Below are 14571 nucleotides of genomic sequence, written 5' to 3'. Positions count from 1 at the left end.
CTAGTATCTAATGAATAAGTACTAGTAACTAATATAAAGAACTAGTGTCTAATGAGTAAGCACTAGTATATTTTACAATGAACTAGTATCTAATGAATAAGCACTAGTATCTAACGAATAAGTACTAGTACTTAATGGAAAAGATACTGGTATCTAAAATATAAGTACTAGTAACAAGAAAATAGATACTAGTACCGGCTATAGAATAAATGTTAAAACGGCTTGCCATAGACCATCCGCTTCAATCAGTTGGGGTGAAGGGAAAGAGAGAAATGCAATAGCCCAGCACTATACAAAGACTCACGTGTAGGCCTGTATTATTCTTTAGTTAACTTATTTTCCCCATTTTGAATAGAGACAAATGGTCTGCCAAAACGCAAGTAAAGAAACACAACCACTGGTAAGGTCACTTACTTATTTCAAACGAAATCCCCTCAGCAGCTTTCAAAATGGCTTCCAATTGGTTTCTTCCATAAAAGGAAGGCTTCCTGAGGGTAAGGCTGTTGGGCAGTCCAGCAACTTTTATGGTCATGCCCTGATTCATCAGGGACTGGTAGGGGAGCCTTCCAGTACCTCCAGCCTCCTCTGAAAGACAAAGGCACACACACAAAGTCAAACAGCTGGACAATTGTGACTCTCCCCTCTAGCTGATGTACAGCCAGTGTACAGGCTACAAACACATGGGCACATTAGATAAATGATTTATTTATTTATTTGATAATAATATCATGAATTTATGAAGGAACATTAGGGTATCAAGATAAACAGTTTCTTTACACGAGTCTTAAAATATTTGAAGATACACTTACTGTATTTTTGGTTGAACAGATCTTGCACTTTTCCTACCAGTACACTGACTTGATCTTTGGTACTGGGTGTTGTGGCCGAGGAGCTGGCTATAACAACAGACACCAATTCATTTCAGAAAACTGTATTATGTATATTCACAGTATTATTAATAGTATCTGGATGCAGCCTTTATGATGCAAGCTGAGATTGCATCACCCAGAGATGCAGTGTCAGACACAATGCAGTCAATAGAGCTAGTGACATCATTGTGAGAGGTAGGGTTATGGGTGGGGTTAGGTGAGCACATTAAAAAGCATTGGATGCAGCTCAGCTTGCATCTGCACTGAGTCTGCAGCCAGACCCCTCTCAGTATTATAGGCTATTATGAGTCCATTTCTGTGGATATTCATAAACAATACCTTTGAAATGCGGTGCAAAGTTGTTTACTGTGCCTGTTGAGTCAAGGAAATCAGTGGCTCCTTTGCTGCTCAGTTCATACACCTCCAAGCTGGATTTTTGGCGGTCAAAAGACAAAATGGCTGTTTCCACACCCAATTCCTCAAGCTTGGACACCTTTACAATATTTAGATAAATAAGACAACCACAAAAAAAGGAAGTCATTGATTAAACACTAGGGATGTAACGGTATTGTAAATACCGTCATACCGCAATATAAATTTTTTTCGATATTACCGTAGTCGCATGACTCTGTAAAACTATAGGTCTTCTGAGAAAATTTGCTCATGCGAATGAAGCGAACGGGAGGTAGCGAAAACTACAATTCCCATCAGCCCATGCTTGACCATCATCCCTTGCGGTCTGTTGTCGCTACAGATCCAGTAATGCGGAAATGGAGTGTGCTGCTAGAAGCAGGGATGAAAAAGAGCTGGAAAACCCTAAAGCGGGTGTTGTCGCCGCGCGCGTACTGAATAGTGGTGTTGTCGCGCAAGTTCTTATCAGCTGTGTTGTCGCGCGCGTACTGAATAGCGGTGTTGTCGCGCGAGTTCTTATCAGCTGTGTTGTCGCGCGAGTTCTTATCAGCTGTGTTGTCGCGCGCGTACTGAATAGCGGTGTTGTCGCGCGAGTTCTTATCAGCTGTGTTGTCGCGCGAGTTCTTATCAGCTGTGTTGTCGCGCGAGTTCTTATCAGCTGTGTTGTCGCGTGCGTACTGAATAGCGGTGTTTTCGCGCGAGTTCTTATCAGCTGTGTTGTCGCGCGCGTACTGAATAGCGGTGTTGTCGCGCGAGTTCTTATCAGCTGTGTTGTCGCGCGAGTTCTTATCAGCTGTGTTGTCGCGCGAGTTCTTATCAGCTGTGTTGTCGCGCGCGTACTGAATAGCGGTGTTGTCGCGCGAGTTCTTATCAGCTGTGTTGTCGCGCGAGTTCTTATCAGCTGTGTTGTCGCGTGCGTACTGAATAGCGGTGTTTTCGCGCGAGTTCTTATCAGCTGTGTTGTCGCGCGCGTACTGAATAGCGGTGTTGTCGCGCGAGTTCTTATCAGCTGTGTTGTCGCGCGAGTTCTTATCAGCTGTGTTGTCGCGCGCGTACTGAATAGCGGTGTTTTCGCGCGAGTTCTTATCAGCTGTGTTGTCGCGCGAGTTCTTATCAGCTGTGTTGTCGCGCGCGTACTGAATAGCGGTGTTGTCGGGCGAGTTCTTATCAGCTGTCTTGTCACGCGCATACTGAAAAGCGGTGTTGTCGGGCGAGTTCTTATCAGCTGTGTTGTCGCGCGAGTTCTTATCAGCTGTGTTGTCGCGCGCGTACTGAATAGCGGTGTTGTCGGGCGAGTTCTTATCAGCTGTCTTGTCACGCGCATACTGAAAAGCGGTGTTGTCGGGCGAGTTCTTATCAGCTGTGTTGTCGCGCGCGTACTGAATAGCGGTGTTGTCAGCACACTGTTCAGATTGATGCAGACATTGAGACCTCTATCTCACTCATGGTTTGTCCTCTCAAGTGGGGGAAAGACAATGCACAACGTTACCCACTGCTGTCAACCTGGGCCAAGTCATATCTCTCTTGTCCCAGAATCCTCAGTCCCAAATGAGAGGGGTTTTTTCTGTTGCAGGGGACATTGTAAATACCCAGAGATACCAGCTTTTACCAGATTATATTTATATGATAATTTTCCTTTAAACCCATCTCTATCTAAGTGAGTGAGTGATTAAATGTTGAATGTGATGAGTTTTCAACAATACTAAATTGAAACTTTATTTTTTTACATGGTTTAATATTTTTTTGTTATTAAAATTGAAGTTCCTGTTTCAAAGCTTACAGATAGATGGCTAATTTGTATGTCATTGACACTTTTGGCACTTTTTTGGAGTATTTTCATAAGTTTTGTTTTTTCCTGTAAATGATTCAATAAATACCGTACCGTGACATTCATACCGAGGTATTACCGAACCGTGAAATTCTGATACCGTTACATCCCTATTAAACACAAAATAGACAAAAGCTACTTTTAAAAATTCAACACACAGCCCATTGAAACAGCCCATAACAGTGTTCGGCAATATATGAAAAAAGTGTTGTCAGTCACACAAGGCAAAGAAGTTGTCAGGGACCACCAGGGTTACTTTAACTACACATTAACTGTGTTTACATAGAGTCCAATATCCAACTAAGAATTTTGAGCAATTTGTGACAACTAATGCTTCAATTGACCACCTTGATCTAAGTAGACCAGCTTAATTTAGTTTGAGAGGGTGGTATGAGTTTCTTGACAGTTTCTTCAATGTGAGAATATTTGGGCCCAATCCCAGTTTTACCCCTTAGCCCTTCCCCTTACCTCTACCCCTCGTTTTGTGCGTTCATGTGCAAGAGGTCGGGGTGTCCCAATTTTCTTTAGCTTGAAGGCATAGGGCTAAGGTAAAGGGCTAGATAGCCCTTCAAACAGAGATTTTTCAGGACTACACTCGAAACCAAGGGGTAAGAATACAACGGCAGCATAGCCGCTCACAGAAGTCAGGAGATGCACAAATTAGTGTTTTTTATCCATATTATGTATTTTTACAACAAACAAGCACATGTTTTAATACATTCATAACGGCGTTCGTGTTTTACCATCATGCTTTAAAAAAAACCCCTAAAATAAAAACGCCACATTTCACTATCTATAATCCCTAATAATAACAACTCCTGTACAGCAGTCCCGCAACATTCTGACACTCGATGACACTTGAATACCCTGTAAGAAAAGTCTAGTGGCTGTGAATGACCTTTTAAAGTGTCTGCTATAATGTTAATGTTGTTTTCTTGTGTTTACGTAGATGAATATGGCCATGGTGTAAATGCGGAGTAAAGTTACGATCTTATTGCCACATTATATCGTTGTGACAACATGATACCGTTGCCTTAAGTGATTTCCTGAAGATAAATACCAAGAAATAACACAACTCGAATAACTACAGCAGTCACAATCGTCTGATCTCATATGAAGCAAGAGCTCGCGATGACATATGATGGCGTGTGCTGTAGTGCTGTCCCAATTTTTAGGGGTAAATTTTGAAGCCCTTCCCCTTCACACTCTGTTTTAAGGGCCAAGGGTGAGAAGAAGGGGTAGGGGTACAAAAATAGAATTGGGATTGGGCCTTGATGTTGATAGCCTTTAAACAAAAATCAGTTCATCAGCTTATCAATTATTTGATAAGAATTCCTTTCAAGAGTTCACACTTAGCTGATGATTTACAAAGCTTTTTTGGCATGCTGTCCCGGGAGAGAGCCCCGTGCTCAAGGGCTCCTCGAGCCCGGGGCTTCCTCCCGTTGGCAGAGCAAAAAGGGAGCCCGAGCTCGGTGGATCTCAGAACTCCCCTGCTGCTGTAGCTAAGGGAATGTAAGGAATTAGACAAGCTTGATTGTTATGTATGTTGAAGGTCTTTGGATGGTGGGAGGAAACCGGAGAACCCGGGGAAAACCCACGCGGACACGGGAAGGACATACAAACTCCCCACAGAAACACCCACCAGTCCTATAGAACTAGGACAGGCAGTATTCTTGCTGTGTGGTTCGCAGTGCTAACCACTGGACCGCCGTGCCGCCCAATCACAGGTAAAGGAGGAGAATAGGGGAGGAGGGGGGTTTCTTCCAAACGAAGATAAAGTGGACTGAAAACTGAGGCTATTTATGGTGCCTTAGGGCTCATATGATTGGAAGATTAGTGATTAGCAAATACGAGACTGGCCGTGATAAATCATAAGCACGTGATCCTCTCAAAATTAGTTTATGAATAAACTTCACTTAAAATAATGCAAAAAATCTACAGATAAACAATCCAGTTGTCTGTCAAAATGTTCTGCTCACAACTGCTTTCAATCATCATTGCATCAAATACTCGAAAAAAAAATTAAGCCTGTTTCCAAACCTCTAACTTTAGCTTCTTAAGGTGCATTTTAATTCGGGCATCCCTCATTTCAGGGCTAAGGGGTTGCCCGTGTGCCCTCAGTGCAGCTGCCTCTTCAATGTATTTCTGCTTTTCATCTTCTCCCAGCGTGGCCCACCTGCCCTTGATATCATTCATTGTGCCTGTGGACAAAATAGTTGCATAGAAAATGTATTACTTTAGAGTCAGCATCTCTTTTTAAAGGTGCATTCATACAATGACAAGCTGTCCAACACACTAATTTACTTTCTCTGTAACAACTCTGTTAAAACAAGATAACGTAAAGTGAATGACCTGGGGCCTCATGTACGAAGACTTGTGTTGAATTAATACTAAAACATTGCTTACGGACAAAGCTGTAAATGTGCATATGCAGTAAAAAATTCACATGTATGAAACACCGCATACGCAGAATCCCACGCATATTCTCTTTGTACATCTAACAAAGAACTGCACGTGCACGAGCGCAAAACCCCTCCCTGCCTGCCTCCTCCCGCTAATAAATATGGTAATGACGCCACTTTGGCAAAACCAAATGAGAAAGCAATGGCAACAGCGAGCAAAAAGAGACACTTTGAACAGAATGTGAATTGGAGGTGCTCCTTTCAAAGGTAGAACGGAGAAAAACGGTGTTATTTGCAGGTTTGTTCTCCAGAATTAATAACAAAAGAAAAGAAATAGAGTGGGAGAGTTTAGCTGACGCGGTTAACACAGTGGAGTCTGAACATCGAACTGTGAAGGAATTAAAAAAGAAATGGTCCGATGTAAAGGTTTGAAATTTTATTGTGTCTATTTAGGCTGAGTGCAAATAGCACACCTCGTTGGAGTGAGTTGAGTGATTCCCACCCATCACCGTTTGATTGACAGCGACAACATAACTAAAAAGAGGGGCAAACATCAGCGAGAATGGTGTAGCTCATAAAGTGCATGGCAACATGTTTTGACACGATCGATCATGAACCCGGTTAGAATCCAGCATCTGATGAACTCATTCTTCATATCAGATTTTGCCTACTCTTCATCACGAGGAAGACAAGTAGGAATCATTAATAAGTGTGTGTATTATGTTAAGCGCATTTGAGCATCACAAATTATTTGCACATTTATTGAATGGAAATGTTTCTGATTCACCTATGCAAACTCATTTTCAGATGGGGCATTTATAGCAATGTGCGTGCAGTCGATCGCTCCGATTAGATTGGATACAATGGCGATCGCTGCAAATTGCGATTTAATGTTTGGCTGGTCAACTTTATATTATGGAAACCTCTGCTAAACATGCGGATGATCCTGTCCCATGCAGCTGGCATTGCACGGCTCAAAGATACTTTGTAGTGTGCAATTTAACACAATTGCCTCTAGGAGTCGCCAATGGAAATTAAACACACACACACACACAAGTAATGCACAGACGCCAGACATGAAGTTAGAGTGGACCAAAACACATTTTCAAATTCATTTCATGGTTAGTAAATCCAAACGCGAGCGTGAACTCTGGCGTAGGCAAAGTTTTTGTGCATACGCAGCATTGATTCATGAGGCCCCTGATGATTCTGCGTGAGTGAAGTACTTGCCTAATACTACCTTGAAGTGAAGTACTTGCCTAATACTACCTTGAAGTGAAGTACTTGCCTAATACTACCTTGAAGTGAAGTACTTGCCTAATACTACCTTGAAGTGAAGTACTTGCCTAATACTACCTTGAAAAAAATTTCACGACCCATGTAAAGCCCTGATGTAAACAGGGCTACTATGTACAACAACAACAACAGCAACAACAACAGCCCATTTAGTATAAAAATGTTAAATATTGTCTCTCACCTTTGTTTCTAAATACATCTCTACAAAAGAGATTATAAGGTGACAGCTCTCTGATATGAGCTTTGACCTTTGATGGCCGGGGCTCTGAGGAAGCTTTTGTGATTAGAGATCTTTTGTAATTACCGATCCAGTTCTGAAAAAGAAAGAATAACCACAGTATTAGACCAGGGCTGCTTAATCCTGTTCCTGAAGATCTACCAACCTGCAGACTTTAGTTCCAGCCCTGCTCCAAGACTTATGTCTGTATCAAGTGCTACCTAAGAGCTTGGCTTTCTCAATTCAAAGAACGCAGAGAACGGACTTGTGAAGACCGGTCTTGCCTCAGAAGAATGAACTAAGAAAAGAATGCATCCTCTGAGAAATGAGATGCTGCGTTCTTCCTGATGGTCACATGACCTTCAATGAGATCAATTTGTTTTTCGACTTTTTAATATATATATAACATGCACAAAAACCTTACAAATGCACTTTGCACAATACAAACAAAACAAATTTTGATATGAATTTCACCAAATAAACACCCTTAATGTGTTTGTTAAGATTTTCACGGTAATGTTTACTTTCACCATCTCATTTAGGGAAACTCCTGAGATAAATAAGATATAACTCTGAACTTTAATTCAATTCATCTTTGATTCTATAGCGCTTTTACAATGTAGATTGTGTCAAAGCAGCTTCACATAGAAGATTATAGTAAGTTGAAACAGTGTCAGTCCAGTTTTCAGAGAAGTCAGTTCAGTGTGGTTTAATTTCTACTGCTGAGAGTCCAAACACTGAAGAGCAAATCCGTCAATGCGTAGTGAAGGATTCGGATTTCTGCTTTCCAATCCGTCTCATCATGGACCAACGTTTATCCTTTTCATCATCCTGTTTCTCAGTATTTAATTGTGAATTGATTTTAACTAATGAATAAGTTAAAACTGCTTACTGCAAGAATGTTCTGTGTCCTTGTTTCTCTTTTTGCCTGTCTATTTTAACTTTGTTTTCAGGAAACACACAAACCAGCTCATAGGTCATGGATATCTCTCTCTCTCTCTCTCCCCATCTGTTCCTATGACTGGAGGTCCAATACAGAGGAGAAGAAGACACCTGTTCTAGTGTCCTGATATTGCCTATAATATTATAGCTGTTTGATTGATCTATTTTTGAGTATAATTAATTTTAATGTAATTCCTTTTTGTGTGGAGATAGACTGTGTGGAGTAAAGATATTGCAGCAGACTGTTAATGGAAACAGTCTTGAACCAGCCTGATAACACAGCTGAACGTACTAGAAACATCCTTGAGTCTTTAACACAGATGGTCTTTTGTGTCCATTGTGTTCCTGGTTTAGCTTTTTACAGGTCGGAGATCAGCTCCTAATAGCTTAGGGCGATCTCACCTCTAGGCATCAGGTCGCCATCCATATCTGGAGACAGATACAATGCTTTCTTTGACGCACACATTAAGGCCATCCATATCTGGAAGTAGATACTATGTATCTTTGACGCATGTATTTAGAATTGTCTATTTCTGTTGTAACCAATGAGAACTGTTTATCTGGATCCCACCTTTTCTGGACTTGTGTAAAGAGTATAATTGTTCGATTGTTGAAACTGTAAGTCAGAGCGGCCTAGGAACTCATTGCGAGAGTTGAAGCTGGCATCTGCTGATGTAACTGCAAACTATCTTCAGTAAACTTGATTTATTTATTTAAATCTCTGACTCCGGCTCTTCTTCATCTACCAGACTGGTCATTCTTTGGGTTAAACTGTAAATTATCCCTACAGCAGCAGGATTGAATAATATATCTATATAAAATGCTGCATTTCCCGCCTCCTTTATTCAGCCACAATGACTTCTGGGACTTCTTAGGGTGCTTTCACACCTGTGGATCGATTCTTTTGTTTCGAAACAGGGATTAAAAATGTTACCGTGAGTATGTTTACATGGACACAAATAATTAGATTTTAATGCGATTAAGACAATACTCTGATTAAGAGTCGACCATGTAAACAGCGATTTTTGATTAATTTAATTAGATTAAGGTCACAATCAAACTAAAGAGAAATCGAATTACCACATGGATTGTTGTCGGATTATTGAAGTGCATTACAGACATGTAAACACCTTAATCAAACTACTACCGCCATGATAGGACTTTCGTTGCATTTTGCGACAGGATAGTCCACACACACTTATGGCTGTTTGACATTCTTTGCACCTTTGTCAGTGCAGAACACAGACACCTCCATTGTGAAATTCTGAGTTTTTTTCTTCTTCTTCCATTTAGCATGTGGTATCAACTTCCATTAAAACTACACTTCCAGCAGTTCATAGTTGCATCCTGTATCTCGTTTGTCACGGGGGGCATGCATAAATGATTCTGACTGAAGGTGAAAGTGCCAAACTGCAGTTAAAGTCGACAAATCAAAACTAAAACGGGGGTCATGCATAAATGATTCTGACTGCTAAATGATTCTGACAGCTTCAACACTCGCAATGAGTTCCTAGGCCGCTCTGACTTACAGTTTCAACAATCGAACAATTATACTCTTTACACAAGTCCAGAAAAGGTGGGATCCAGATAAACAGTTCTCATTGGTTACAACAGAAATAAACAATTCTAAATACAAATAATTAGATTTTAATGCGATTAAGACAATACTCTGATTAAGAGTCGACCATGTAAACAGCGATTTTTGATTAATTTAATTAGATTAAGGTCACAATCAAACTAAAGAGAAATCGAATTACCACATGGATTGTTGTCGGATTATTGAAGTGCATTACAGACATGTAAACACCTTAATCAAACTACTACCGCCATGATAGGACTTTCGTTGCATTTTGCGACAGGATAGTCCACACACACTCACGGCTGTTTGACATTCTTTGCACCTACCGAGTCAGTGCAGACCACAGACACCTGCATTGTGAAATTCTGAGTTTTTTTCTTCTTCCATTTAGCATGTGGTATCAACTTCCATTAAAACTACACTTCCAGCAGTTCATAGTTGCATCCTGTATCTCGTTTGTCACGGGGGGCATGCATAAATGATTCTGACTGAAGGTGAAAGTGCCAAACTGCAGTTAAAGTCGACAAATCAAAAATAAAACACCCGAAATTGCATGAAACTCCAGAGGTAATGTGAATAGTGTGGTGACGCAATGACGTTAATCGAATTATGTGCTATATTATGTAAAACGGGATCATGAAAGGAACATTCAAAAAGCAACTCATGTAAATGCCTTAATCTTATTATTGTCTTAATTAGATTAAGGCAAATAATTTGATTACTGATGTCCATGTAAACGTAGTCAATGTTGCACTTTGTTCTTGATGTGGTTCGATTTTACACAGCAAAGATTCTAAACGGACCAAAATAACTAAAACAAGTCATGTGCGAGTAAACTCTCCTTGCATTGGTCAGAGTTTCACAATTTATGGTCCTGCTTAGCTGTCATGTGTCCTTATTTTCATTTATAACGATGAGCAATAAGACAAAAAGTGAAGAAGTGCTTTAATTTTGAATGGTGACACTCACAGACATCGTCACCAAATATAAATCAGAGGCTAATGCATTATAGGCTTTACATCAGGGGTTCTCAAGCTTTTTTCACCAAGTACCACCACAGAAAAAAAATTGTCTATCCAAGTACCACCATAATGACCAGTATTAAAGTAGTGTAGCAGGCCTAATTAAGCAGCTGCAGTTCTGCACAGATCATAAACCAGGCAGATTAATTCCTGTTATTAAGAATATTTATTATTGTCGCCAGGGCTTTACATTAACTTTTTGATAACCAGCCACAGTGGCTAGTATTTTTCCAACGTTACTAGCCACTCTGCATTTTCACTAGCCACAATTTTGTTGTTGGGAAAATACTTTTATATGCATAAATATGACTTTGACATGCTAAAATGACTTGATTTCGATTTTGAATAGTGACACCCATTGATATCGTCACCAAATATAAATCAGAGGTAAAACTTTATCATACATAGCAGTTGGCTTATGCATTGTAGGCTTCACATTATAGAGAGAAATAACAGATAAACCAAGACTACAGTTTGGTCAATTTTCCGAACGGATAAACAGCTCTTGTTAATATTTAACATGCCTTCACTTTCGTATTTGACATGAAACGCACATTTACCAGTAGGAATGACATCCCGCCCTACTCATAATTCTCTCTTCATATAGACATATATATGCCTATTCAACGCAATCTCACGCCAATTCGTAACTTTTGATTTAGTGGCTAATTCGTATGAATTCGTACAATCTAATTCGTACAATTTAGTACGATTTGCTCATTACCCAATGACAGTTAAGGTGTAATAGGCTGGCCTATTACATATCTATAATACGCTGTGATATAGCCTGGTTCCAATCGTATTTCTTTCTCACGACAATCAAGTAGCTCCAGAGTTCATTTCAATCAAGACCAGCTCATTCAGGCAATCTCTGACCGATTGTTTTGGTGTGAATCTGATCGCGATTGCTGGATTCACATATGCCAAACAAACCGCTCTAATTAGGGAAATGCACCAGGTTCTGAAAGAAAAGTCTAGGTGTGAAAGCACCCTTAAGTGAGTTTTGCACTCAAGTCTGCATTGGTGCATCCTCGATATCAAGAACACATCTTGGAACTTTCACCCATTCTTCGTTCTTGCAGTCTTGAGTTTTAGAACTGAACTTTACCGGTTGATGATGACATTACACGAGGACGCAAGATCGCCGAAGAACGCATATTGAGAAACAGCCATTATTTAGCTGGTTCAGGTGTGTTTGATCAGGGTTGGAGCTGAACTTTAAAGATCTCCAGTAACAGGATTGAGCACCCCTGAATTAGACCAATTAAACTGAATGTTAATAAAACACTTATGTAATAATCAATAAAATATATAATAAAACAATTATATAAGCAGTTCAACAGAATGCTATATTTATTTGACATGTTGATTGTTAGTGTGGCAGTAAAGTCAAGCTTACTTCTATGACACTGGTGTCCAAACCCATAGCTGATGCAGCTCTTGTTATCAATGGTGAGCCCACATGCTTCATTCCCTCCTGAAAAAAAGATATCAAGGTCTCCCTCTGCTCTGGGTTAATATGCGTTCTCTCTTGTTGAATAAAAACAAAGAAAAAAAAGCTGGTCAGTAATAAATCAGTAACAAAAAATGTTGCAGATCATACCATCGTTCTTAGACACACTTGTCTTTGAAAATCTTCAAAGCAGTCAGTCTGTAGTGAGTAGGCTGTGTTTATGGATCTTCAGGTAAAAGTTAATTTTGTTCCTTTTTTTAACTTTTATTTAAAGAACAAATAATAACATTTTACAACAAAAACAAAGAAAAAAAGCTGGTCAGTAATAAATCAGTAACAAAAAAATAGTTGCAGAACATACCATTGTTCTTAGACACACTTGTCTAATGCTTCTAGATCTATCTTTTACAGTCTGTGTTCTAGATTAGCAACTGTAAGGCTTACCTCTTTTGGCCATCTTCAACCTAAAACATAAACAGACAGAAAGATTTGTGAACGGGCCCTCTCTCTAAACAGCTCAAAACCAATTTTGCATTGTTTAACATAGACATAGCACATGGAAGTAATAAACAAACCTACCACAAAACTCTTTGCAACCTGTTGAAAATGGTAAATGGAGAAAAAAGTTAGGTAAAGTGATGTTAATGTTTTCACAAGCAGGCAGACCTGTGACTTTGGCCTTAATTTTTCAAGTTAAGTGTTGAGCACAGCAATATATGTGACACAGAGACTTATAACGTGCTTAACGTGAAAAAGCTTGATGTGGCTTAATGTACCTAAACATCAACCAGAGAAACACAGATTTCTGTCAAACTTTAGTTGTTCTTTTTAAAGCGGTTGGGGTTAACTACGAGTCCCAGTTCCCTAGATAAAATGGAAAAACATCACATTAAGTGTTTCCTCCTACATTGAAGTCTATTATATGGAAAATAACCGTGAATTGTGAGATTAGCATCATAAATTGTATTGAATCGTGAGTCAGTTTAATCGTTACATCCCTACTCATAAGGTTTAATAATAAATATTATATTTGTTGTTCTCCCTGCATTCGCGTGGGTTTCCTCCGGGTGCTCCGGTTTCCCCCACAGTCCAAAGACATGCGGTACAGTTAAATTGGGTAGGCTAAATTGTCTGTAATGTTTGAGTGTGTGTGTGGGTGTTTCCCAGAGATGGGTTGCGGCTAGAAGGGCATTCGCTGCATAAAAACTTGCTGGATAAGTTGGCGGTTCATTCCGCTGTGGCGACCCCGGATTAATAAAGGGACTAAGCCAACAAGAAAATGAATGAATGAATATTTGTTGTTGTGTTCAGTGTTTGAATTAAAGCATTTAAGATTTCCACTAACCACTACAATTTCACATTTTAAAGATGCAAATATCTTCAAAGCAGTCCGTCTGTAGTGAATAGGGTGTGTTTATGGATCTTCAGGTAAAAGTTAATTTTGTTCCTCCACTTTTATTTAAAGAACAAATAATAACATTTTACAAAACAACAAATATACATGCCAGGGGGTAATTATTAATAAAATACAAATATACAAAATGTACATATGTAAGAATTATATAAATACATTATCCTTTTGACTGCCGCTCTACCAAACGGTTGAGCTGTTTTGACTGTTTTAATAATGACTGTTAAAGTCATTTAAAGAATGACTGTTTTCAATAATGATTCACACTACACAGCGTTGCTGGTTTACAAAAAAACATCAAACATAATTCTGTTGCACTACTACACTTGATTTTGGTTTTATTGTAGAAGAAACAAAACATGTAAAATGAAAATATAAAATATTTTATGGTATACTTCAAAAAAAAAAAAGATTTGGTGTTCAGAAATGATTTATTTTGACTATGTTTTTAAATAAATTGGTTTTACACTTCATATTTTCAGATTTATCATAGTATATGTATTAATTCCGGTACTTTTCAAAAAATAAAGATGATTTAGTATTCAAAAATGCTTTACTTAGATTATTATTGTTTTAATAAATTTCATATTAAACTTCATATTTTCATATTTATTCATTGTAAATGTATTAAGTCCGGTACTTTTTTTTTTTTAACACTTTTATTGTTTCAGAAAAATGTGATACATTCATACTGTATTAGTCACCAAATAACAATCAAAGAACTCCCGCCCCATCCTGACGTTCAAAAAAAAAAAAAAAAAAAAAGAATGGAATAAAAAAATGCATTCTCATGCGAGGAAAGTAATACATAAACAAATAAATAGAAAATAAAGATTAACTAAAATAAGATAAAATAATAATAAAAATAAAAAAGGGCAATTTTGTTAAAAATTAAAAATATATAAAAAATAAATACCATTAAAACATTGACATTTCAACATATACATTCCAGTGAAAGTGAAAAGTATATTAAAGTTAGTCATTACAAACACAGTGTATTTTAACAGTCACATTGTTTGGGATTACTAAACGGTCAGTCCACTCTTATTTAAAAAATGAAGGAAGAAGTCCCAAATCTTGTAGAATATGTGCATTTTTTGTTTGATTGAATAAGTCAACCTTTCCATTGCTATACCAGTCC

The 14571-nt window shown here is 38.7% G+C and overlaps 2 protein-coding genes and 1 long non-coding RNA gene across 12 annotated transcripts in view; 2 read left to right on the top strand and 1 right to left on the bottom strand.

Annotated features, from left to right (window-relative positions):
• The window catches only part of fcf1 (FCF1 rRNA-processing protein), a 178250-nt gene extending 168728 nt beyond the window's left edge, over positions 1-9522 (top strand). Inside the window, exon 5 of the transcript XR_015512545.1 lies at positions 9382-9522. The gene's annotated coding sequence lies outside the window, so the exon portion shown is untranslated. The remainder of the gene's footprint in view (positions 1-9381) is intronic.
• Positions 1-14571, top strand: part of LOC147840047 (uncharacterized) — a 543896-nt gene that overhangs the window by 238960 nt on the left and 290365 nt on the right. The gene's annotated exons all lie outside the window — the stretch shown is intronic.
• Positions 1-14571, bottom strand: part of zgc:113176 — a 71306-nt gene that overhangs the window by 5793 nt on the left and 50942 nt on the right. For 2 of the 10 annotated variants that reach the window (XR_015512601.1, XM_087289140.1), the window contains 6 exons: positions 11966-12125; positions 6988-7120; positions 5149-5309; positions 1209-1362; positions 810-896; positions 415-585 (listed from right to left, as the gene is read on the bottom strand). Coding sequence is in view for 7 of the 10 variants with exons in the window: in XM_087289140.1 (XP_087145266.1) it covers positions 415-585; positions 810-896; positions 1209-1362; positions 5149-5309; positions 6988-7120; positions 11966-12037 (778 nt within the window). In the remaining 3 variants the exon portion in view is untranslated. 10 annotated transcript variants of the gene reach the window in all.

The sequence above is a fragment of the Danio rerio genome, chromosome 17 (assembly GCF_052040795.2).
Source record: "Danio rerio strain M-AB ecotype USA chromosome 17, GRCz13ab, whole genome shotgun sequence".
Lineage (NCBI taxonomy): Eukaryota > Metazoa > Chordata > Actinopteri > Cypriniformes > Danionidae > Danio > Danio rerio.
The sequence above is the reverse complement of the archived record's forward strand: the minus strand, read 5'-3'. Positions and strand labels throughout refer to the sequence as shown.